The sequence below is a fragment of the Anomaloglossus baeobatrachus genome, chromosome 8 (assembly GCF_048569485.1).
Source record: "Anomaloglossus baeobatrachus isolate aAnoBae1 chromosome 8, aAnoBae1.hap1, whole genome shotgun sequence".
In the NCBI taxonomy this organism is placed as follows: Eukaryota; Metazoa; Chordata; class Amphibia; order Anura; family Aromobatidae; genus Anomaloglossus; species Anomaloglossus baeobatrachus.
Genome location: NC_134360.1, coordinates 193,128,092 through 193,154,952, shown reverse-complemented (window position 1 = coordinate 193,154,952; position 26,861 = coordinate 193,128,092). Strand labels below are relative to the sequence as shown.

Below are 26,861 nucleotides of genomic sequence, written 5' to 3'. Positions count from 1 at the left end.
CGCGGCTATGGTAAACAACGCTATCCATTTAGCGGATTCCGTTGTGTCCCATAGACTTGTATTAGTGATGGATTACGACTGATTACCTTGCGTTGCATCCGCTGCGTCGCGGTCAGTCGTTTTTTTGACTGACCGCCGGGCGGGAGCAACGCAGAATATAACGTTTTTCTGGCCATCAAAATTAACGCACCGCGCAGGAATCCGCCGCAGTCCGTCACACTTGTAATGTATGTCTATGGTGCTGGATTCCGTCATTCTCTACTGAGCATGTCCAGCAGGTTTGGCACACCCACTGGGCTGTCCCAAACACAAACGGATCATGACTGATCCATCAAAAAACAGACGCACAGCGGATGTAACGGACACAACGGATCAGTTTTTCACAGGATTCCTGTGAAAGGAATCCTGTGAAAAACACATCCGTTGCATCAGTTGCCAACTAAAAAATGACTGATCTGTTGCTGACGGACCTGACGGATTTAAAACAACGGAAGTGTGAACCTAGCCTTAGTGCTATGATGTCTCCAATACACAGCACACTCAGACATGTGAGATTCATGCTCTCTTTACTCTATGTAGCATGTTGGGTTGTTTTGTTTTTTTTTTTACTCACTTATATAGCGCTATTAATTCCAAAGCGCTTTACAGATGTGACCATCACTGTCCCCATTGGGGCTCACAATCTAAATTCCTTATCAGTATGTCTTTGGCGTATGGGAGAAAACTGGAGAATCCTGAGGACACCCACATAAACACGTGGAGAACATACAAACTCCTTGCAGATGTTGTCCTTGAACAGAGGACCCCATCGCTGCAAGACTATAGTGCTCACCCCCAAACTAACTCCATTAAGGACATAAAAAGCACTTAAGAATTGGAAACATTGCCAGAATACACAAGGGTAATGGTACTGCCCAGTTGTCAATTTATTCATAAATTTCCAGGAGGAACATCAGGGGAATTCTCGCATGGATATATCATTGAAGTATAATTCGTTATTGTCACATTTTGCTGTAGGATCAGCTCTGTGTGGTGCATAGAGTAGGCCGTCAGTGCCGTCTTGCAGTGCGGAGAGGAGGGCGATGTGCTTGCAGGAATCACGCTGACAGCCTGCGCTCCTGTGACAGCGCTGTAAATCTGCGAGGCTGAAGATAAGTGATAGAGACAGGCCTGATTCATCTGGGGACACGCCAACAAACAGCGGAGGAGCGGCGAGTGCTGTGCAGTATGTCCAGCTATTGATTGAAGCATGGGGAGGCGACGTCCATGTACACAGACAGCGGAAGCTGCAGATATTTGTGTCTATTACCTTCTAGTCAATGTCCTTATTGATTGGCAAGCTCCAAACACTGGTCCCTGTCATTAATATGCTCCTGGAGCCGTTACATGGGAAGGGATGGCGGAGGCGATGGCATGCCACGCTGCAGACAGCACGCAGATACACTGCTCTGAAAAGAACGCCAACGGGATTTAATAATGGATTTATGTCACATTGCTAACCCCAGCGCCACTTTATTGAACGTGCCTTTATTTTAAAAAGAAATGCCAAAAATGTCTTAAGAAGATGGGTCATACTACGGGGGCAAAAACTTATCCAAAGACCTGGGATGCTAAACCAACGTGTCCGCATAGGAGGCAATGGAGAAAACGTGGCGGTACAAGTGTGGATTTTTTCCACGGCACTCTTGTCCATTGTCTGGGTTTCACATCACAGATCGATTAAAAAGGGTTTCCCACCTCTAATTTTTTTTTTAACCACATAAAAGGCTTTAGCAAAATCATCACTCTCTCCTTACCAAATCACCCCTCCTCCCAGCACTACCTGCCCTCTCCTGTCCAGACAGGATGTGACCGCTGCAATCAATCACTAGCTGCAGTGATGACACACAGATCTGATCATTAAATTAAAGGGGTTGTCTGGGCTCTCTCTATAATTTGTGTGTGTACTTACATTGCAGAATGCTGACAGTTTAAAATATAATCCCTGTCAACATTCTGCATCGTTGCCTAGATACCACACTGTCATGTGACCAGCTCTCTCCCGATTCTGGACTAGAGTTTTCCTGTTTGGCAGAGACTGGTTGTAAAGTCACGACTAATGCCAAATCCAGGCTCTGCCAGGCCTGCAGAGGGCGGTGCTGGGTAATTTCTGACAACCAATGAGTGTGCAGTGGGCGGACAGAGGGCGGTGCGGGGGTCGATAACTTACAGCCAGTGAGTGTGCAGAGGGCGCTGCTGGGGCAGATTACTGACAACCAATGAGTGTGCAGTGTGTTGGCAGAGGGCGGTACTAGGGGCAGATTACCGACAGCCAGTGTCTAGTGGGCAGGCAGAGGGCAGCATGGGGGCAGATTACTGACAGCCAATGAGTGTGCAGTGTGTTGGCAGAGGGCGTTACTAGGGGCAGATTACCGACAGCCAATGTCTAGTGGGTAGGCAGAGTGCAGATTACTGACAGCCAATGAGTGTGCAGTGTGTTGGCAGAGGGCGGTACTAGGGGCAGATTACCGACAGCCAATGTCTAGTGGGCAGGCAGAGTGCAGATTACTGACAGCCAATGAGTGTGCAGTGTGTTGGCAGAAAGCGGTGCTAGGGGCAGATTACTGACAGCCAATGTCTAGTGGGCAGGCAGAGGGCAGCATGGGGGCAGATTACTGACAGCCAATGAGTGTGCAGTGTGTTGGCAGACAGCGGTGTTAGGGGCAGATTACTGACAGCCAATGTCTAGCGGGCAGGCAGAGAGCAGATTACTGACAGCCAATAAGCATGCAGTGGGTGGCCAGAGGGCAGGGCTGGAAACTGAGGCGAGGTAGAGCCAACTCTGACTGAGTTTAGACAAAAAGGCTCAGGAAGCTGCAAAGTTTGGTAGAGTCACAGGCAATGAAGTGAAATTCAGGAGGAGCGAAAGGTAGAAACAAAAAGCTAAATCTATAGAGGTGTTTAATATTGCAAAACAGCACTGATTAGCTTAAAACAAATGTTGGATTTTAGGGTCGGACAACCTCTTTAAAAAGGAGTTATCCAGGCTTGAGGTTAAAGTCTGCAGTCTTTCTAAGGGACTGTAGACTCTTAAGTCCTCACAGCTCGTGCACCATACGTGGCGAGTATTCTCCAGTGCCGGGAGCGGGCAGTCACGTAACTTCAAGAATAAGATTTGTATAAATGCGGTCAAGTGCTGACTAGATTGTGCGGCATCATTCAGTACAAGTGAACTGAGTGAGGTGGGACATGTCGAGACGAAATTTGGTCGGATATCTGCAAATTTCATACTTGTGGTCACAAACCTCCCACTCCTGTAACTGGAGGATCTTCACCGCAACAGGTGTTCAAGCTGTGAAGACTTACAAGTCTACAGTTGTATAAAAAGACTGTAGACATTAACCTCAAGCCTGGACAATTTCTTTAATTTAAGAACAATAGCAGTGAATTCAGTTCCCATAACAGAATAATAATAATAAAAAATGTATAACCTAAATAGGACTTTTTTTTTTAAATTAGTTATTGGTGTTATACTTTTGTTTTTTTATGCATATCGCAATCTATATTAAAAATAATTAGTAGTATTGAAATATTTTCACTGGCCACAGGGGCTATTTTAGACTTATACTTCTTGTTCTTTCAGGATGGGTTTTCAGCAGGTTCAATATCATCACAGACAGGGTTACAATGACCAGTAATACCTCATTACACAGCTGATAATTTTACAGCCTTCCCTTTGCCCCGCTCTCCCTTCATTAGGTGCGTCTGTACTAAAGACAGAGCCTGTTCATTGCTGTACATGTGGGTTTCCTGAAATAACAGGAAGTTTGAGTCCAAAATAGCCCCAGTGGCCAGTGAGAAAATTACAAGATTATTCATCTTGATTTTTAATACAGATTGTGATCTGGGCAAAAAAACTCCCAAGAAACATTGCCTAAAGCCTGACAAACAATAGGTCATTTTCTGATTAAACATTTCTTTAATGATTGTTCTGCTCTCGTAATTGCTCATTGTCCAGTATAAATTAGGCCAGTAAATGAGCACCAATTTACTTGGCTATAGTCGATCAGTGCTCGTTAACAGTCCATAATCTGCCTGTCTTAATTCACCGAAAGTAGTATGATGCTTAGAAATCCCTTCTGTACTGGGAATCTGCCTTATATAAGAGACGCCGCCGCTTTAATGCAGGACGTCCCCCCGCGCCAACACAGGACGTCCCCCCACGCTCTTACGCAGGACGGCCCCACGCTCTTACGCAGGACGTCCCCCCACGCTCTTACGCAGGACGCCCCCCACGCTCTTACGCAGGACGGGCCCCCACGCTCTTACGCAGGACGGGCCCCACGCTCTTACGCAGGACGTCCCCCCACGCACTTACGCAGGACGTCCCCCCACGCTCTTACGCAGGACGTCCCCCCACGCTCTTACGCAGGACGTCCCCCCACGCTCTTACGCAGGACGTCCCCCCACGCTCTTACGCAGGACGTCCCCCCACGCTCTTACGCAGGACGTCCCCCCACGCTCTTACGCAGGACGTCCCCCCACGCTCTTACGCAGGACGTCCGCCCACGCTCTTACGCAGGACGTCCCCCCACGCTCTTACGCAGGACGTCCCCCCACGCTCTTACGCAGGACGGGCCCCACGCTCTTACGCAGGACGGCCACCACGCTCTTACTCAGGACAGCTCCCTGCTCTATCGCAGGACGTCGCCCCGCTCTAACGCATCTGTAACATATCCCATCATCACTATACTGAATTACCCTTTTTTGTTTAAGATTATATAAGTAGTTTTCCGCAAGTATCGTAGCTGGTTTTCTCCAAGCCAAAGAAGCATGCTAAATATCCCTCAGTTATGTATACAGCACCTGTGAGCACATTTTTGTTTCTTACATGGAGGGCAACAGACAGTCACACAAAACTGCAGGATCACACAGGAATTATTTGTAGATTGTGCTTGTAAAGACCAAAATGTTTGCATAGGAGCAGTATACAGAAAATCAGGACAATGGAGTTGCCTTTTTTCTTTTTAAGCATTAGTACAACAGCTAATATTCTTAGAAAGTGGTACAATGGATATAATCTTTCCTGCAGATGGATATATTATGAATGTATGGGTCACGAGTGCATGTGCGCACACACATATACATACATACATACATATATATATACACACATACATACACACATCACATTTAGGTTTGGACAACAGAAAATAAGAAATAATATTAATATTATTATCATTATTATTATTATTAATAATAATAAAGGGAGTCTCATCCCCCCCCTTTTTTCTTTTCTTGCTTTCCCCCCCTCTCCACCTTCTCTCTAATTTCCTCTTCTTTATGCTTGTATCTTTCCTCTTCTTTCTTTCTTTTCTGAACATTAATCTGCATTTTTCTAGTTTCATTTTTTATATGAAAAGATTTATCAATAATTCATAAGACAATAGACATACAAGGAGAATGAGTATATTAGGATACGGGAAGTCAAAAGAAGTGGGAATTCTGACCTATAATTTATAAGTGGTTGTATGGTAATAGCACAAAGATAATTTGAAGAATTCCAAGAAATTTAGTAATGTAACAATTTCTGGATGTTATCCCGGCATTGAGAAAATGATGTTTATGTATTGCAATTGCACAAATGATATGGTTTGTATGTTGACAACAGTCTCATCAATAAAACAGATTTGAAATAATAATAATAATAATAATAATAATAATAATAAAAAAAAACAAAAACTACCCTGCGATGTAAAGATGTGGAGGGGGTTATGTCACTAATGTATACAGTTGTGCTCGTTTCTTGGTGCTCAAGTATTGTGGAATCGGCTATATACTTGGTATCTTACACATGCAAGGTCTTTCATTATTCCCACTTAACCTCTTATACACAATTTAGCCGCCTGTCAACTTTAGTAGAAGTTATTTAAGTTTCCACACTATAAAGGATGCCTACTGCAGATTTGAGGGCAAACATACAGCGGGTGAAATAAGTATTGAACACGTCACCAATTTTCTAAGTAAATATATTTCTACAGGTGCTATTGACATGAATTTCTCATCAGATTTTATCCTGTGTCATTTATCATTAATACACATTGTTAAATGTTAGGACAACTATGGTTTGATTTCTTTGCCTGTATGGATTGGATAGGTTGTTACCTACATCTGGTGAGAAATTCATGTCAATAGCACCTTTAGAAATTTATTTATGATGTGTTCAATACTTTTTTTCACCCAAAATATGTATTCTATCTATTTATCCATCTATATCCACAGACAGATCAACAGGTGGAAGTGCAGATCGGCTTTTATCTGGGAGACCAAGACTCTTCTGCTAAGTGTAAATCAACCTTGATGTGCGGTGAACTGCGTTGCACTCACTGGGTGTCACGGCACCGCTGGACTCTATTCACATTGCAGAGTCCGACAAACTGCCTGGGATTCATTAGTTGCACAGCCTGGCACGGGCGTCAGCTGGTTCTGGCTTCACTGCTCTCCAGCAGAGCTGGAATTAAATTTCTGCTGGCTTGTGATCAGCTGTTGGGAGCTCAGGCGGCTGATCACCATCTTCAGCCTTTGGGTACGGTTTCTCTTGCGTATGACTCACATGAATCTCGCATTGGTATCACCCGACACGGTGACACACTCTCCTGACAGGAGCGGGTCAGCTGCATGTATTTCCATGCAGCTGAGGCGCTCGTGTTCGGAGAGTGTGCGGTCGTGTCGGGTGATACCGATGCGAGACTCGCGCGAGTTGATTGCCGACCTCTATAAGCGTCTGGATTCTGGGGTTGAGTGCTGGATGTAGCTCTTTGTTTAATGGTGTTATCCAGTTGTATGGTGATCTTCAAGTTACGCTTCAACATGGTATGTGAGTCCTCCAGTTATGTATTTATTTCCCACCCCTTTTGCGTTACTCTCCAGTACACATACTGTCCCTCATTTGTGTTTGAGTGCAGTGTGCATGAGTTTCTGTTCACCCCTGTCTGTGATTTTTTTTTTTGGGGGGGGGTTTGGTAACTGGGTTTCCGGCCCGCTCCCTGGGTGGAGAAGGAATTAGTATCAGGGCTTGGACAGGAGAAAGGGCCATGTTGGAGGCTCAAAACTGGGTACCATCAAGCCTACCTTCAAGATAAGGAACAGCACAGGGACCCCAGTCTTAAGGTCAGCCTAGGAGCCCCTGTTCCATCCATACAGCCCCGTGACAAACTTGTTGTCTACATTTGACCGTGTTCTTTCTCTTCCGCTTGTGCACAACCATCCATTCCATTAACCATCAAGGGGACACAACTTTTCCCAAAGCAGCCAGAAAGCTCAGCTCCGTCTCTCCTGCTCAGCAATAATGAGGGAGAGAGAGAGAGAACTGTGCAGCCGCTTAGTTATCTCTGCGATAGAAGCACAGCACTTATGAATATTCTACCTATGATTTAAGGAAGCAGTCAAGGAGGTCTGCACTGATGACCTGACTGACTGCGGACAATAAGACGAACAAAGAGTAAGATGTTATCTTATTTAAAAGTGTATCTAATGGTCAGAAAAACAATGTATATTTATTTTTCTCTTGAAACACTTGGTCATGAATTTGTGGATATTCCCATTACGATATAGAGAGTTCTATACATTTTCTTCACCATCATTATTGCACTTCCTAGGTAACACTGTTTATGTATAAAGCTGGATTTTAATCTCTACATCTATTCAACCAATCTTTTGTCAGATTACCAATTGGCAGCACTGATAATAAAAAAGACATACAAGGCTTACTTGAAAGATAAAACAACGTGGAGATTTACAGGAAACCTAAAAATAACCCAAAACACTACATATTAAATGAGATGCAACACAAACCTCTGAGCAATAGATTCCCTTGTGTGAAGTCAAAGGGGAAACCCATTCGGAACGATGTTCTGATAAATATAAAAGTGAGAAGACCACAACAGGGAGGTCTGTGATCGTGGACCACCGATTTCCAGAAAGATGGTGTTCTACAAGGTACTTAAAAGGATGTGTCATCAGAAAAAGACATTGTTTAAATTAGCTTTTTGTTACATAAAAAACAAAAAAAAAAAAAATCACCATTTTTTCTGTACAACGTTTTTTCTTAAAAATAAGAATGATAAATCTTGCAATTTTCACACTGGCCGCAGAAGCATTTCTAGCCCGGAAATTAAATTCATATGTACATTAGCTACAATGAACAGATTGACACTATCTTTTGCACTGAAGCATCATCTAATAGCGTGTGTAAAGGTCATTGTGAAGGGGTCACACTAGATACGAGGAAGTACCAAACGAATGGCGAAAGGGAAGGGAAATCCTGTGTCTAGGGAAGGGGGAGATGGTGACCCTTGACCAAACCTACCTGGCCTCCCTCACCACCTTAGATAAGTTCCACACTCATGCGCCGAGCAGGATACCTGGCCCTGGCTGACCCTAAAAATAGGTCTTAGGGAGAGTACGGATGGGGTGAGCGCTTAGTCAACACCACTAAGTTCTCAAGAACCCACAGGGAAAAACACACAGGGGAAAAGTAAACTAATAACTGATCTCCATATGATTCAGGCAAAGGAACTGCAACAACAGTTACCCCTCTATAAATCACTTGTAAGGCCACATCTGGAATATGAGATCCAGTTTTGGGCTCCACATTTTAAGAAGGGCATTAAGAAGTTAGAGTTAGTGCAAAGGCGGGTAACTAGACTTCTACAAGGAATGGAGGCCTCCCATATGATGACAGGTTGAAAAAGTTAGATATGTTTAGCTTAGAAAAAAGACGTCTCAGAGGAGATCTTATTTATATGTATAAATACATGTGTGGTCAATATAAAGGACTGGCTCATGACTTATTTCTTCCAAAGACAGTACTAAGGACTGCGAGTGGAAGAAAAGCGATTCCAACAGCTAAATAGGAAAGGGTTCTTTACAGTTAGAGCAGTCAGACTGTGGAATGCTGACCACAAGAGGTAGTAATGGCAGATACTATAACAGCTTTCAAAAAAGGGCTGGATGACTTCCTCCGTACACACAACAATGTTGGTTTTAAGTGACTTGGGGACAAAATGTAGAATTAGTGGAGGAAGGGTGAACTAGATGGACCTTGGGCTTTCTTCAACCTATGTAATTATGTAATACTATGTAACAACAAAGTTTCTCCAGATGAATACAAGCTGACTGCTTGCACTCAAGACCTATAAAAGAGTTTTAAACCTATCACCAGCAGAGAACAAAGGGGAATGAGGGAATTTAAAGACACAAAGGCAAGTGCTGATGATTAACAGCTGAAAAGATGAGGAAATCCGCAGGGTCCTAAAGAAAAAGGAATTAACCCCAAGCAGGGTAAAAGTGAAAGTCAGAGAGCAGCTTGTATAGCCAAATGCGACCTTCTACAGCCGGAAACTACAGGACTGTGTCATGTGTGAAACAACCATGACAGAAAGGACAGAGACCAGGGTCAGCTGTAACATCACCTATTTGATTGGCCACTCTAACGTTCGTTATAAGCTGTGTATATAGGCAATACCTGTCATTGTAATCCGGTCTCTGATAATAAGGAGCTGAAAAGTCTTCTGATAAAAGTAAAACATGATAATTTGACCAGTGTTTTTTTTTTTTTTTTTTAAGCTTTATTTTTTATATTTGTGTACAATGTGGGAAAACGTCATGCAGACAAAATGGATAAAAAGACCTTCAACTGTAGCCACGGGCTTTAAAGATTCATCTGCCAACTAAGGCTGTGCGCACACGTAGCATACTGCCGTGACAAATATTCTACAGCGATTTGACAGTGCACGTGTGCTTCAAATCGCTGCAGAAACACTGCGTAATGAATGCAGTGTGTCTGCAGAATAGATGCCAATTTCATGCACTCGGGATGCAGCCTCTCCAATACACAGAGTGGGAGCAGAATCCAAAGCGCACGAAATAAGTGACATGATGCTTTTTTGAGCGCAGCGATTTGGATCACAATTTCAGCATGCAAATCGCTGCGCTCTCAAACGCAACGTGCGGATGGATTATGCACAATCTTCATAGACGCAGGGCGCACGCATTTACGTTGCAGTGAAATACGCAGCGTAAACGCATGAAATTCCGCAACGTGCGCACGTAGACTAAAGGCTACTTTACACGCTGTGATATCGGTACCGATATCGCTAGTGTGGGTACCCGCCCCCATCTGTTGCGCGACACGGGCAAATCGCTGCCCATGCCGCACAACATCACCCAGAGTCGTCACACATACTTACCTGTCCGGCGACGTCGCTGTGACAGGCGAACCGCCTCCTTTCTAAGGGGGCGGTCCGTGCGGCGTCACAGCGCCGTCACTGAAGCGTCACTGAACCGCCGCCCAATAGCAGCGGAGGGGCGGAGATGAGCGGGACGTAACATCCCGCCCACCTCCTTCCTTCCGCATAGCGGCCGGGAGGCAGGTAAGGAGAGCTTCCTCGTTCCTGCGGTGTCACACGGAGCGATGTGTGCTGCCGCAGGAACGAGGAACAACTTCGTTACTGCTGCAGTAACGATTTTTAAGAATGGACCCCCATGTCGCCGATTAGCGATTTTGCAACGATGCAAAATCGCTTATCGGTGTCACACACAACGGCATCGCTAATGCGGCCGGATGTGCGTCACAAATTCCATGACCCCAACGACTCCGCATTAGCGATGTCGCAGCGTGTAAAGCCCCCTTAACACGGATGTCTGCAGTAAAACAAAGGTAAAATATGCACAGATTGCTAAAGACTCGAAAAGCGGATTATTTACACAATAAAGCCCGAAATATTCAGCACCTGTACTATATCCTAATTGTAATGATAATTTGGTCTAGATTGGTTACATCAGTGAGAAGTCCAGTTTTCTTTTTAGCATTATGCAAATTATACTCTAAGTGCCATGGGGGCGTATCAGTTCACTTCTAGTACAAAGCATCAAACAGGGAGAAGAAAACTTTGATACCACCCACTAGGATTAAAAATAAGTTAACACATTAGGTGCCATACACCTAGATTGTCAATATCTCAGCAACAGAAAGGCAAAATTGAAAAAAAAAAACAAAAAACCCAAACCAAAGAATCGCTTTACTTTGCAGCCACTATTATGTCATGTGTCCAGTTCAACATGAAAAATTTGATGAACGGTCCTAATCCACCATTTTTTTTGTGCAGAGGCTAAAAAAATGAATTGGGTGCTACTTTGGCTCTATGGGTAGTGTTTATTTTCCCTTTCGCCCATGACAACACCCTTAGTTCAGGGGGTGCTGTCATGGGCTTCTGAAAATCCCATTACCGGTAAGTAATGAAGATTTTTCTGTGCAGACATTTTTCAATGCATGTGAACTGGGCTTTGAAAGCCCTGCTAAGGCTAGTTTCACACTTGCGTTTTTTTCCTTCAGTCGCAATCCGCCATTTTGGAAAACAGCGGAATCCGGGATTCCGCTGCTTCCCATAGACTTGTATGGATGACGCATTGTGATTGATAGTCGTGCGTTGCATCCGCTGGCCGACGCTGCGTTGCATCTGCCGGCCGACGCTGCGTTGCATCCGCCGGGCGGAAAGAACGCAGCATGTAGCGTTTTTCTGCGCTTCCTTGAGCGTCAAAAAAAACGCAATGTGTTGGATTCCGTCGGCGTCCGTCATTTTTATAATGGAAGCCTATGGTGGCGGAATCTGTCGTTTGGCGGATTCCTGTAACGGATCAATTTTTACAAAACTGTGCATGCTCAGTTGAGTAATTGCTGAAGAAAAAAAAAAGCTACAACGGATTCCCTTGTTTTGTAGCATCCGTCGCATGAGTTGTGCCACTATATGCAACGCATCCGTTAGATCCGTCACACAACGCAATGCGACGGATGCCGCACAACGCGAGTTTGAAACTAGCCTTACATGCATGGGAAGCAGATCGGGGTAGTATTATGGCATTGAAATCTACGTCAAATTTAACCTGTGTGAACATAGCCTTAGAACATGTTAGCATTTGATGTACCCAGGACTTGTACTATACATTTGTATTAGTGCTGAACCCCCATAATCAATGGTGGAGCTCTGACACGCACCAGTCAGACAGGTACTATATCTGATAGCCCAAGTGAAGCAAATGATTTACCTTTTAGCTTGCTTCATGGCCTGACAGACAGACATCCCCTGGAGGATAATGTGACATCTCAGTTTTGGTAACAAAAGCGTACAGGCACGCTGGGACGTCGCTGAGAATGAACTATAACTGTACTAAAATGTCTTCGGAGATCTCCTTAGAGCTTTTCTCATCTGTACAGAGTGGACTAAAACGCTGCAGCAAATAGGATGAACTAGAAGTGTTTCTGAAGGACTCAGTGGAGGGGAAAATTGCAGCTCTGATCAGCACCCGGCCCGTGTTAGTCCCCTGCAATGGACTATGTGACAACAGACTCTCCTCCTCTCCGAGACATAGCGGGGGCAGAGGTTACCGATATCATCACCGCGGCCTTTAATGCTAAAATCACAGGTCGTTCCTTGTAGAGAGGGAAAAGTGGCACCTATTGCCTAATGCACACCCTAATAATAGACTAATACACAAAACCAAATGTGCTAAAACCCAGATCTAAATTCACATTACCTGATCACACTGAAATAATATCGTGCCTTGAAAAAGTATTCACACCCCAAGAACTTTTAGAATATTTTCATGTTACACCCACAAATTTAGGTTTATTTTATGTGATATACCAACACTGCGTAGCAAGTATTTGTGAAGTGTAAAGGAAATGATACATGGTTTTCTAAATATTTTAAGAACATAAATCTGAACATATTGAAAAGGGAATATAACAAAAGGGATGAACCCTCTGAAGGTCGGGTACACATATCCGGCTTTTCGCTGGTTTGACTGGCAGCGCAACAAGCGCCGATCACATGCCGTCATGTGACCCGGAAGTTGTGGTGCAGCCACTGTACTGTATAATACTGTACTGGCGTGCGCTGCATCCGTCAAACCGGTGAACAGCCGTATATGTGTACCCGGCCTTAGCTGTCTATATGGGCATGCAGGTCATACAAAGTGAAATATAATACTGTGTTTTCCAGATTATAAAGACACACTTTTTTCCCCCCAAACTGGGAGTAAAATGGGTGTGCGTCTTATAGTCTGTATATGGCTTACCAGAGTGGTGGAGCCGCGTCACAGGAGGCAGGGTCGGCGATATGAAGGGCTCAGAGCAGGGGGTGTCACTGCAGTGGAGCAGCTCAGGAGGGTCACAGGACGGAGAGTCGGCAATGTTGAGGGCGCCATTGATCTGACAGTGGGCTGAGGGCTCCATTGGATCGCCCACAGTTGATGCAATGGATGTCAAGAAAATGGTCCTATGTGCGCACGCGCCACCTACGTGGCCATTTCCTTGAAGTCAATCTCATCAACCGTCGGCAATTCAATGGAGCCCACAGTCCATCAGCAGATCAATGGCACCTGCCGCCGCGACACCCCGAGCCCGCAGTATTGCTGACCCTCCATCCACTGACCCTCCTGAGCCGCGACACCCCCTTCTCCGAGCATACAGTTCGCCGACCTTGCCTCATGTGACCCTCCTGAGACGTTCCACCACCGCCGCTCCCCTCTCGTAAGATATTATTACACGCACTATGATTGTAAGACGGACCCTCATTTTAAAATTTAAAATTATTTTTTCCTGTTTTCCTTCTCTAAATTTGGAGTGCGTCTTATAATCCGTTGCGTCTTATAAAAAGAAAAATACAGTAATACTTTGATATGTGCGATACGATGTCTTATTCCAGAGAGATCCACATTTTTCTTAATATATAAATGAGCTGTTAAAATCTATGGGCCGGACAAAGATCTCCCTGAGACTCCACATCTAGAGCTTATTGTAAATGAAAGGAGGCGTTACCAGTGTGAGACATGTAATGACTGACAGTCTGCTCTCCTGACCTACACTGGCAATGTATCCTTTCATTTACAATAATCTTGTATTTATTTACAATAAACAGGTATCTCAGGAATGTATGTATGTGTGCGTATATATGTGTGTATTTCCAGTAAAGGAATCTGCACTGTCATTCACATTTACAAACACAAAATTTTTCACACCTGCCTCATTTGACTAAGGCAATGTCAGATTGTTTTGTGGGGAAATTTTAACCCTGCGCTTTACAGATATTCGCCAATACCTGCTTACTGACTGGATGTGTGAGGTAGTATATTGTTTGTTTGGACAGCCTGGATATTTATCAGGTGGCCTATAGCAACCAATCAAACCTCTGCTTCTATTTTGCTACAGGTTGTTAATAGGAGCCCTGATTGGTTGCTGTAAATATCGAAAGACATTCTTAGTATAAGACAGTATAAGTGTCAGATAATGAGGCAGAGAGAGGGAGCGAGAGGGGGAGGGGGGGCGCGAGAGAGCGGGGGAGGGAGCGAGAGAGAGGGGGAGGGAGCGAGAGAGAGGGGGAGGGAGCGAGAGAGAGGGGGAGGGAGCGAGAGAGAGGGTGAGGGAGGGTGAGGGAGGGTGAGGGAGCGAGAGAGAGGGTGGGAGGGAGCGAGAGAGAGGGTGGGAGGGAGCTAGAGAGAGGGTGGGAGGGAGCGAGAGAGGGAGGGAGGGAGCGAGAGAGAGAGGGAGGGAGGGAGGGAGCGAGAGAGGGAGGGAGGGGAGGGAGGGAGCGAGAGAGGGAGGGAGCGAGAGGGGGAGGGAGCGAGAGGGGGAGGGAGCGAGAGGGGGAGGGAGCGAGAGGGGGAGAGAGCGAGAGGGGGAGGGAGCGAGAGGGGGAGGGAGCGAGAGGGGGAGGGAGCGAGAGGGGGAGGGAGCGAGAGGGGGAGGGAGCGAGAGGGGGAGGGAGCGAGCGAGAGGGAGCAAGCGAGAGGGGAAGGGAGCGAGCGAGAGGGGGAGGGAGCGAGAGGGGAGCGAGCGAGAGGGGGAGGGAGCGAGCGAGAGGAAGAGGGAGCGAGCGAGAGGAAGAGGGAGCGAGCGAGAGGAAGAGGGAGCGAGCGAGAGAGGAAGAGGGAGCGAGCGAGAGGGGGAGGGAGCGAGCGAGAGGGAGCAAGCAAGAGGGGAAGGGAGCGAGCGAGAGGGGGAGGGAGCGAGAGGGGGAGGGAGCGAGCGAGAGGGGGAGGGCGAGGAGCGAGAGGGGGAGGGAGCGAGAGGGGGAGGGAGCGAGAGGGGGAGGGAGCGAGAGGGGGAGGGAGCGAGAGGGGGAGGGAGCGAGAGGGGGGAGGGAGCGAGAGGGGGAGGGAGCGAGAGGGGGAGGGAGCGAGAGGGGGAGGGAGCGAGAGGGGGAGGGAGCGAGAGGGGGAGGGAGCGAGAGGGGGAGGGAGCGAGAGGGGGAGGGAGCGAGAGGGGGAGGGAGCGAGAGGGGGAGGGAGCGAGAGGGGGGAGGGAGCGAGAGGGGGAGGGAGCGAGAGGGGGAGGGAGCGAGAGGGGAGGGAGCGAGAGGGGGAGGGAGCGAGAGGGGGAGGGAGCGAGAGGGGGAGGGAGCGAGAGGGGGAGGGAGCGAGAGGGGGAGGGAGCGAGAGGGGGAGGGAGCAAGAGGGGGAGGGAGCAAGAGGGGGAGGAGCGAGAGGGGGAGGGAGCGAGAGGGGGAGGGAGCGAGAGGGGGAGGGAGCGAGAGGGGGAGGGAGCGAGAGGGGGAGGGAGCGAGAGGGGGAGGGAGCGAGAGGGGGAGCGAGCGAGAGGGGGGAGGGAGCGAGCGAGAGGGGGGAGGGAGCGAGAGGGGGAGCGAGCGAGAGGGGGGAGGGAGCGAGCGAGAGGGGGGAGGGAGCGAGCGAGAGGGGGGAGGGAGCGAGCGAGAGGGGGGAGGGAGCGAGCGAGAGGGGGGAGGGAGCGAGCGAGAGGGGGGAGGGAGCGAGCGAGAGGGGAGAGGGAGCGAGCGAGAGGGGGGAGGGAGCGAGCGAGAGGGGGGAGGGAGCGAGCGAGAGGGGGAGGGAGCGAGCGAGAGGGGGAAGGAGCGAGCGAGAGGGGGGAGGGAGCGAGCGAGAGGGGGGAGGGAGCGAGCGAGAGGGGGAGGGAGCGAGCGAGAGGGGGGAGGGAGCGAGCGAGAGGGGGGAGGGAGCGAGCGAGAGGGGGGAGGGAGCGAGCGAGAGGGGGGAGGGAGCGAGCGAGAGGGGGGGAGGGAGCGAGCGAGAGGGGGAGGGAGCGAGCGAGAGGGGGAATGAGCGAGCGAGAGGGGGAAGGAGCGAGTGAGAGGGGGAAGGAGCGAGCGAGAGGGGGAAGGAGCGAGCGAGCGAGAGGGGGAGGGAGCGAGCGAGAGGGGGAGGGAGCGAGCGAGAGGGGGAGGGAGCGAGCGAGAGGGGGAGGGAGCGAGCGAGAGGGGGAGGGAGCGAGCGAGATGGGGAGGGAGCGAGCGAGATGGGGAGGGAGCGAGCGAGAGGGAGCGAGCGAGAGGGGAGGGAGCGAGCGAGAGGGGAGGGAGCGAGCGTGGGAGGAAGGGATCGAGAGGGGAGGGAGGGAGCGAGAGGGGGAGGGAGGGAGCGAGAGGGGGAGGGAGCGAGCGAGAGGGGGAGGGAGCGAGCGAGAGGGGGAGGGAGCGAGCGAGAGGGGGAGGGAGCGAGCGAGAGGGGGAGGGAGCGAGCGAGAGGGGGAGGGAGCGAGCGAGAGGGGGAGGGAGCGAGCGAGAGGGGGAGGGAGGAGCGAGCGAGAGGGGGAGGGAGCGAGCGAGAGGGGGAGGGAGCGAGCAAGAGGACAGGGGGAGAGTGACTTAAATACTATCTCAGGCAACACTGGGTACTACAGCTAGTGTAAAATAAAATAAAAACTCACCTGAAAGTTTTCACCAGATGGTTCAACTTTTTGGATATATCACTGTAGGTTATCTGAAGTGGTATCAGTATAGCTGGAAGCCTATAGAGATGGAAAAATAATAATTAGGCCAGTAAGTCTGTGGCTGTAGTAGAATTACATCCTTACACAGGTGTATTAGGCTCTGAAAACAAGTAACATCTTAGTGGCCTCCATATCATATTCCGCCGTATATGATGGGTAATATATCACTGCATGAGGAGACATTCCACTGAAATAAGCCACTTCGGGCTGCAGTGGGTTATGGTTCATAAAGGAAACCATGCTGCACACATGAACCGATCCTTAGGAACCCACATTATACGGATCTCTAATATGACACCCATAGACTATCAAGAGCCACAGAAATCAGAGCATGCACTCAACGGCCGGCAACAACAACTGGTTCTCACGGAGCAAAACGCTTTCAATACATCGTATTAGGGAACAAAAGCGGTGTTAGGGGCTCCCCTGGTTGTGTTCCCTTCTACATTATATACCTAATTTTCCTGAAAATAGGACCTAACAAGATTTTAGATAACTTTTAGAGCAAGCTTGAATTATAATCCCTACTCCAAAAAGAAGTCCTAGTTACAAATCAGGGACGGCATTAGGGGAAGTCAAACTGCGCAATTTCTCAACGATTGTATTCCGAAATTAGGATTGTTTGAGCACCTTTGGTGACTTCTGCAATTAAGAGACCTTTGGTCACATAACACATAACACATGGTTGGGGGACTTTGATGTGAAAAACATGAACAGATCCCTGACCTCAACCCCATCTAACACACTTGTGATGGACTATAATGGAGACTGTAAGCCCAGCCCTCTCCTCCAATATCAGTGTCTGACCTCACTAATGCTTTTCTGGATGAAGGGGCAAATATTCCCACTGACGCCTCCAAAATCTTGAAGAAAGCCTTCCCAGAAGAGTGGATGGGGTAAATCCATAGTAATTCCTATGGATGAAAAATGGGTGGACAGAAAAGCTCCAGTTGGTGTCAAATATATAGGTGGCCCAATACTTTGTCCATATGGCGTATCTTCCAATGAACACTATAATAATGCACTGAATACATCTAATTTTTATTTATAGGTCCCCCTGAGGAAGCAACCTGCGAAATGAGCGCTGGAGCGCATGGTGGGTGGACCAGTTAGCCGCCATCTGATAGGACCACAAGTTCAAATCCATTATTCTGTTTTTTTTTTGTTGTCATTGATAAATTTACTTATGTAATACAAGGTCCTAGCAATCTGCACTTTACTTTTTGGATGCAACTGAAAGTTTGAATTGGAGATTACATAATATATGTATTATATATATATACAGTTAGGTCCAGAAATCTTTGGACAGTGACACAATTTTCGCGAGTTGGGCTCTGCATGCCACCACATTGGATTTGAAATGAAACCTCTACAACAGAATTCAAGTGCAGATTGTAACGTTTAATTTGAAGGTTTGAACAAAAATATCTGATAGAAATTGTAGGAATTGTACACATTTCTTTACAAACACTCCACATTTTAGGAAGTCAAAAGTAATTGGACAAATAAACCAAACCCAAACAAAATATTTTTATTTTCAATATTTTGTTGCGAATCCTTTGGAGGCAATCACTGCCTTAAGTCTGGAACCCATGGACATCACCAAACGCTGGGTTTCCTCCTTCTTAATGCTTTGCCAGGCCTTTACAGCCGCAGCCTTCAGGTCTTGCTTGTTTGTGGGTCTTTCCGTCTTAAGTCTGGATTTGAGCAAGTGAAATGCATGCTCAATTGGGTTAAGATCTGGTGATTGACTTGGCCATTGCAGAATGTTCCACTTTTTTGCACTCATGAACTCCTGGGTAGCTTTGGCTGTATGCTTGGGGTCATTGTCCATCTGTACTATGAAGCGCCGTCCGATCAACTTTGCGGCATTTGGCTGAATCTGGGCTGAAAGTATATCCCGGTACACTTCAGAATTCATCCGGCTACTCTTGTCTGCTGTTATGTCATCAATAAGCACAAGTGACCCAGTGCCATTGAAAGCCATGCATGCCCATGCCATCACGTTGCCTCCACCATGTTTTACAGAGGATGTGGTGTGCCTTGGATCATGTGCCGTTCCCTTTCTTCTCCAAACATTTTTCTTCCCATCATTCTGGTACAGGTTGATCTTTGTCTCATCTGTCCATAGAATACTTTTCCAGAACTGAGCTGGCTTCATGAGGTGTTTTTCAGCAAATTTAACTCTGGCCTGTCTATTTTTGGAATTGATGAATGGTTTGCATCTAGATGTGAACCCTTTGTATTTACTTTCATGGAGTCTTCTCTTTACTGTTGACTTAGAGACAGATACACCTACTTCACTGAGAGTGTTCTGGACTTCAGTTGATGTTGTGAATGGGTTCTTCTTCACTAAAAAAAGTATGCGGCGATCATCCACCACTGTTGTCATCCGTGGACGCCCAGGCCTTTTTGAGTTCCCAAGCTCACTAGTCAATTCCTTTTTTCTCAGAATGTACCCGACTGTTGATTTTGCTACTCCAAGCATGTCTGCTATCTCTCTGATGGATTTTTTCTTTTCTTTCAGCCTCAGGATGTTCTGCTTCACCTCAATTGAGAGTTCCTTAGACCGCATGTTGTCTGGTCACAGCAACAGCTTCCAAATGCAAACCCACACACCTGTAATCAACCCCAGACCTTTTAACTACTTCATTGATTACAGGTTAACGAGGGAGATGCCTTCAGAGTTAATTGCAGCCCTTAGAGTCCCTTGTCCAATTACTTTTGGTCCCTTGAAAAAGAGGAGGCTATGCATTACAGAGCTATGATTCCTAAACCCTTTCTCCGATTTGGATGTGAAAACTCTCATATTGCAGCTGGGAGTGTGCACTTTCAGCCCATATTATATATATAATTGTATTTCTGAACATGTTTTCGTAAACAGCTAAAATAACAAAACTTGTGTCACTGTCCAAATATTTCTGGCCCTGACTGTATGTATGTATGTATGTATGTATATATATATATATATATATATATATATATATATATATATATATATATATATATATATATATATATATATATATATATATATATATATATATATACACATATACACATATATTATATATACAGTGCCTATAAGTAGTATTCAACCCCCTGCAGATTTACACATTCGGAATTAACTTGGCATTGTGACATTTGGACTGTAGATCAGCCTGGAAGTGTGAAATGCACTGCAGCAAAAAAGAATGTTTTTTTTTGTTTTTTTTTTTAAAGGGAACCAAACATCAGGATTTTCGTGTATAAGCTGCAGCCAGTGCAGTACTAGCACTATCATGCACAGTGTGTACATACCATCAGGGTGCAGCTCGGGTGTTTAGGCAGTGAAATCCAACTTTATAAAGTTTGAAATTTCGTGCACTTTTTGATTGACGTGTGCACCTCTCTGTTAATGTCCGAGCGGGTTATGCAGGAGTTCCCCGCCCCCCCACCAGCCTGTTCCTCCCTCTCTCCTGATGTCCGGGCGGGTTATGCAAGTGTTCCCCGCCCCCCCGCACCGCCTGTTCCTCCCTCCCTCCCTCTGGCTGTATGTAAATATCTAATCTTCAGAAACATTTCTGAAGCCCCCGCATTACACAACTTGGTGTCTGAGAGGGCGGCGCATGCGCCCTCATTTCTTCACAGCCCGTTGTGACCGCGGGAGCGCGCGCGATTAGAACAGGACAGAACAGCTGACCAGAGGACGCGATTACCTGCTGCTCCTGTATCGTGCCGCCCCAGGACACCGGGCCAACACACCAGCCGGTGTGACATCGCTGTGGCGCCGCCCTCTCAGACACCAAGTTGTGTAATGCGGGGGCTTCAGAAACATGGCGCCGGAGATAAGCGCTATGCGCAGAGGCCCACTCTGGCGCCATGTTTCTGAAGATTAGATATTTACATACAGCCAGAGGGAGGGAGGGAGGAACAGGCGGCGCGGGGGGGCGGGGAACACGTGCATAACCCGCCCGGACATCAGGAGAGAGGGAGGAACAGGCTGGTGGGGGGGCGGGGAACTCCTGCATAACCCGCCCGGACATTATCTGCAGAGGTGCACACGTCAATCAAAAAGTGCACGAAATTTCAAACTATATAAAGTTGTATTTCACTGCCTAAACACCCGAGCTGCCCCCTGATGGTATGTACACACTGTGCATGATAGTGCCAGTACTGCACTGGCTGCAGCTTATACACGAAAAACCTGATGTTTGGTTCCCTTTAAATTGTGATAAGTTTATTCAGAGGGTCATTTATTATTCAACCCCTCAAACCACCAGAATTCTGTTTGGTTCCCCTAAAGTATTAAGAAGTATTTCAGGCACAAAGAACAATGAGCTCCACATGTTTGGATTAATTATCTTTTTTTCCAGCCTTTTCTGACTAATTAAGACCCTCCCCAAACTTGTGAACAGCACTCATACTTGGTCAACATGGGAAAGACAAAAGGAGCATTCCAAGGCCATCAGAGACAAGATCGTGGAGGGTCACAAGGCTGGCAAGGGGTACAAAACCCTTTCCAAGGAGTTGGGCCTACCTGTCTCCACTGTTGGGAGCATCATCCGGAAGTGGAAGGCTTATGGAACTACTGTTAGCCTTCCACGGCCTGGACAGCCTTTGAAAGTTTCCTCCCGTGCCGAGGCCAGGCTTGTCCGAAGAGTCAAGGCTAACCCAAGGACAACAAGGAAGGAGCTCCGGGAAGATCTCATGGCAGTGGGGACATTAGTTTCAGTCAATACCATAAGTAACGTACTCCACCGCAATGGTCTCCGTTCCAGACGAGCCCGTAAGGTACCTTTACTTTCAAAGCGTCATGTCAAGGCTCGTCTACAGTTTGCTCATGATCACTTGGAGGACTCTGAGACAGACTGGTTCAAAGTTCTCTGGTCTGATGCGACCAAGATCGAGATCTTTGGTGCCAACCACACACGTGACGTTTGGAGACTGGATGGCACTGCATACGACCCCAAGAATACCATCCCTACAGTCAAGCATGGTGGTGGCAGCATCATGCTGTGGGGCTGTTTCTCAGCCAAGGGGCCTGGCCATCTGGTCCGCATCCATGGGAAGATGGATAGCACGGCCTACCTGGCGATTTTGGCCAAGAACCTCCGCTCCTCCATCAAGGATCTTAAGATAGGTCGTCATTTCATCTTCCAACAAGACAACGACCCAAAGCACACAGCCAAGAAAACCAAGGCCTGGTTCAAGAGGGAAAAAATCAAGGTGTTGCAGTGGCCTAGTCAGTCTCCTGACCTTAACCCAATTGAATTGAAAACTTGTGGAAGGAGCTCAAGATTAAAGTCCACATGAGACACCCAAAGAACCTAGATAACTTGGAGAAGATCTGCATGGAGGAGTGGGCCAAGATAACTCCAGAGACCTGTGCCGACCTGATCAGGTCTTATAAAAGACGATTATTAGCTGTAATTGCAAACAAGGGTTATTCCACAAAATATTAAACCTAGGGGTTAAATAATAATTGACCCACACTTTTATGTTGAAAATTTAACTAAGCAACATAACTTGTTGGTTTGTAAGATTTATGCATCTGTTAATAAATCCTGCTCTTGTTTGAAGTTTGCAGGCTCTAACTTATTTGCATCTTATCAAACCTGCTAAATCTGCAGGGGGTTGAATACTACTTGTAGGCACTGTATTATATATTAATATTATATATATATATATATATATATATATATATATATATATATATATATATATATATATATATATATATACATATATATATATACACACACACACACACATACATATACACACACACACTATATCTATCTATATATACATTCACACATATATACACACACACACACACACACATATATACACATATATATATAGATAGATAGAGATTATAGATATATATATATATATATATATAGATATATAGATATATATTATATATATAATCTAATACACACACAAATATATATATATGTATGTATGTATGTATGTATATGGACTATGTATGCGTATGTGTGTATGTGTGTATGTATGTATGTATGTATGTATGTATGTATGTATGTATGTATGTATATGCATATGTGGGTATGTATGATGAATGAGATTATATATATTTATTCCGTATTTTGAGATCTCCTGCTTTTGGTCGGGTTTAAGTTTTTTTTATTTATACTTGGGAGAAAAACGTCATTTGGATTTAGTAAATATCCACATCAGCAATTCTGATAGAGAAATCTATGAAAACAATTGGGAGAAATTGCACAAAAAGTAATGAACAAACTATTCTAAACTCATTTTAGGGTATGTGCACACGCTGCAGAAATTTTCTGCACGAAATCTGCACCTTCTAGCAGAAAAAGGCACCAAAAATGCATTTTGGTGCATTGTTTCTTCCATGTGTTTTTTTTTATGAAGTCAATGGGTGGAAGAACTATGAAAAACAAACAAACAAAAAAAAAAAACAACGCAGGAAAAAATGTCCCAAAATTGCTATGCTGCAGGTTTTATCTGCACAGGAAAAAAACAAAACTCAACAAAAAAAACAATGTGCGCACAGGACTTCAAAGATCTCAGACTTTGCAGGCTTCAGGATAGGTATTCAGATTTTGGTGCAGATCAAAAAATGCATCAAAATCTGCCTCAAAAAAATGCACTGTGTGCACAAAGCCTTATAAATGCATACAACGCTGATCAACCCCTAAGTGATCGAGGCTTTCCCTCTCTCCGGCACTTGCAATGCCTGGACTCCTCTGTGAGGTTTGGGATGCCAGAAACATTTGTCAGTCATTTTAGGCTAAAAAAAAAAAAAAAAAAAAAAAAAGGGTCCAGGTAATAAAAAGGAAACCTTTTTTTAGGCTTCAGTTATTTGCTGTATATACAACAGTGACCCCTACAGGTTGAAGGTACAGTCTTCCTATAGACGCTTGGCTTTAGTAACACCACAAATACCAGCAGTACTTCATGATGTGACGGGAAATGCATTTAATTTCCGAACTACTGGAGTGTTGTCTATCGGGGATTTATCAGATATTTTCACTGCTGATCATGACACATAAGCATTGTATCAGATGGAGCGGAGAGAGTACCCGAAAATCTGGATGGTGCCAACATTGCTCCGACGGGTGCAGCGGTGCCCTCTGCAGGAGGGGACTGAGCACAGCTATAGGCTCATCCGGATAATAGGCGTGAAGATTTATATATTAACATTTTATAAATATAAATTTAATAAAGGGTTATTATATATACAGTGGAACCTTGGTTAACGAGAACAATCCGTTCTTGGAGAGTGCTTGTAAACCAAGTTACTCGTTCAGCAAAGCAAAATTTACCATAGGAAATCATTGCAATGCAGACAATTCCTTCCACAACTTGTTAAATGTCCCATCTTGGTCCCCTATTGTGCCATTACACACACACACACACACACACACACACACACAGAGACACAGACACAGACACACTATGCTCACCTTACCTTCCGTTCCATCGCCGGTCTCCTGGGACTTGCTATTCGCTAGTACGGGCTGTGTGTCGGGTTACCATCACGACGAGGGAGGAACCTCCGCTGCCAGAGCGCTGACGTCAAAGGCAGGAGCTGCTTGCCTCTGATTGGTCAGCGCACTGCCTTTGAGTAGTGGCTGACAGCGGAAGTTAATGCTTCGTCACTATGGTTGTTGATGCACAGCCTATACCGGCGAACTACAGGACCCAGGAGACCGGCGAAGGAACAGAAGGTACACATATTATGCTCACCTAACCTTCCGTTCCATCGCCGGCCTCTTGGGTCTTGTAGTTCGCCGCGAGGATTCCTACCTCATCGCGATGTACCAGCGAACTACAAGAACTATGAGGCCGGTGGTGGAACGGAAGTAAGGTGAGCATAATACTGTATGTGTGTGTGTTTGTGTGGACTGCAAGAGCGGGTTAGAGCGCGGTGGATGTACGGAACCAGAAGTGTGTGCGGTGAGGATTTTGCTCGTACAGCAAAGCTTTCTCGTAAACTGAGTTACAAATTTACAGAAAGCTTTGCTTGTTAAGCGAAATTCTCGTTAACTGGGTCACTCGTTAAGTGAGGTTCCACTGTATATATATTTGTATTCCTCATAATATAGCAATTCTGGAAAATATTTGGAACTCTGCCATGGGTGGTTCCTCTGTTGTTCCTCCTGTCAATACATGAAGCTAATGTATAACAGGGTATTACCGTTCCTCTTTCCAAAAAGGGCGAATCCTTACACAATCCCGACAAAAAAATAACACGAAGCGAATACAAAATATTAATTGTATTCATGGTGCAGAAGTTACAAGTGAAATGAAGGTTCCTCTATCTGGAAAAGATTTCCCCAGGCCTATAGAAATGATTAACCCCAAATCTCGACCCTCACCTTAGCTTTTTCATTATATACCAGCTCTACATAGACCCAGGGTGGTGCAGAATAACAAACCCCTTACAATTGCCCCACTTTGTCGCTGGCAAATTCTTGCAAACAGAGAGAAAGAAGAATTTACTTTGGTATATTAAGAACAGTGCAACTTTTCACACTTCACAGAAAAAGAAGGCAGTTTCCTGCTTGAGCCGGGCAGGGGAAGGTGACAAGAAACAGGGGCAGATCGAGGAGCTTAAAATAATAGACATGATGTCTTACACGGCCGGATGTCAGAAGGCACATTCTGTAATAAAGGCAAGCGGAGAATAGAGGGCTAATGCTGGAGGACATTATATCATACAGTCATTACAAGTGCAGAGTCAGAATTCACCATCGGTTCTGCCCAATAACATACGTAAAGCCAAAAACGTCAACCATTAGCACTATTTAGGAGACCTGGGCACGTAGCTGCCTCACTGTGCCCGTTCCATGTGCATCGGCCTAACACGCCGAGTGACCGGCTGACCATCTTATGTGTATGAGGTCCTGAACACGCCGAGTGACCGGCTGACCATCTTATGTGTATGAGGTCCTGAACACGCCGAGTGTCCGGCTGACCATCTTATGTGTATGAGGTCCTGAACACGCCGAGTGTCCGGCTGACCATGTTATGTGTATGAGGTCCTGAACACGCCGAGTGACCGGCTGACCATCTTATGTGTATGAGGTCCTGAACACGCCGAGTGTCCGGCTGACCATCTTATGTGTATGAGGTCCTGAACACGCCGAGTGTCCGGCTGACCATCTTATGTGTATGAGGTCCTGAACACGCCGAGTGTCCGGCTGACCATCTTATGTGTATGAGGTCCTGAACACGCCGAGTGACCGGCTGACCATCTTATGTGTATGAGGTCCTGAACGCGCCGAGTGACCGGCTGACCATCTTATGTGTATGAGGTCCTGAACACGCCGAGTGACCGGCTGACCATCTTATGTGTATGAGGTCCTGAACACGCCGAGTGACCGGCTGACCATCTTATGTGTATGAGGTCCTTAAACGCCGAGTGTCCGGCTGACCATGTTATGTGTATGAGGTCCTGAACACGCCGAGTGTCCGGCTGACCATCTTATGTGTATGAGGTCCTGAACACGCCGAGTGACCGGCTGACCATCTTATGTGTATGAGGTCCTGAACACGCCAAGTGACCGGCTGACCATTTTATGTGTATGAGGTCCTGAACACGCCGAGTGACCGGCTGACCATCTTATGTGTATGAGGTCCTTAAACGCCGAGTGTCCGGCTGACCATGTTATGTGTATGAGGTCCTGAACACGCCGAGTGACCAGCTGACCATCTTATGTGTATGAGGTCCTGAACACGCCAAGTGACCGGCTGACCATCTTAGGCGTATGAGGTCCTGAACACGCCAAGTGACCGGCTGACCATCTTACGTGTATGAGGTCCTGAACACGCCAAGTGACCGGCTGACCATCTTACGTGTAGGAGGTCCTGAACGCGCCGAGTGTCCGGCTGACCATCTTATGTGTATGAGGTCCTGAACACGCCGAGTGACCGGCTGACCATGTTATGTGTATGAGGTCCTGAACACGCCGAGTGACCGGCTGACCATCTTATGTGTATGAGGTCCTGAACACGCCGAGTGACCGGCTGACCATCTTATGTGTATGAGGTCCTGAACACGCCGAGTGACCGGCTGACCATCTTATGTGTATGAGGTCCT

At 46.6% G+C, this 26,861-nt stretch overlaps 1 protein-coding gene across 1 annotated transcript in view; it reads right to left on the bottom strand.

Moving 5' to 3' along the window:
* Window positions 1-26,861, bottom strand: part of RPAP2 (RNA polymerase II associated protein 2) — a 156,314-nt gene that overhangs the window by 73,538 nt on the left and 55,915 nt on the right. Inside the window, exon 6 of the mRNA XM_075322130.1 lies at window positions 16,721-16,801. Within this exon, the coding sequence (XP_075178245.1) occupies window positions 16,721-16,801 (81 nt within the window). The remainder of the gene's footprint in view (window positions 1-16,720; window positions 16,802-26,861) is intronic.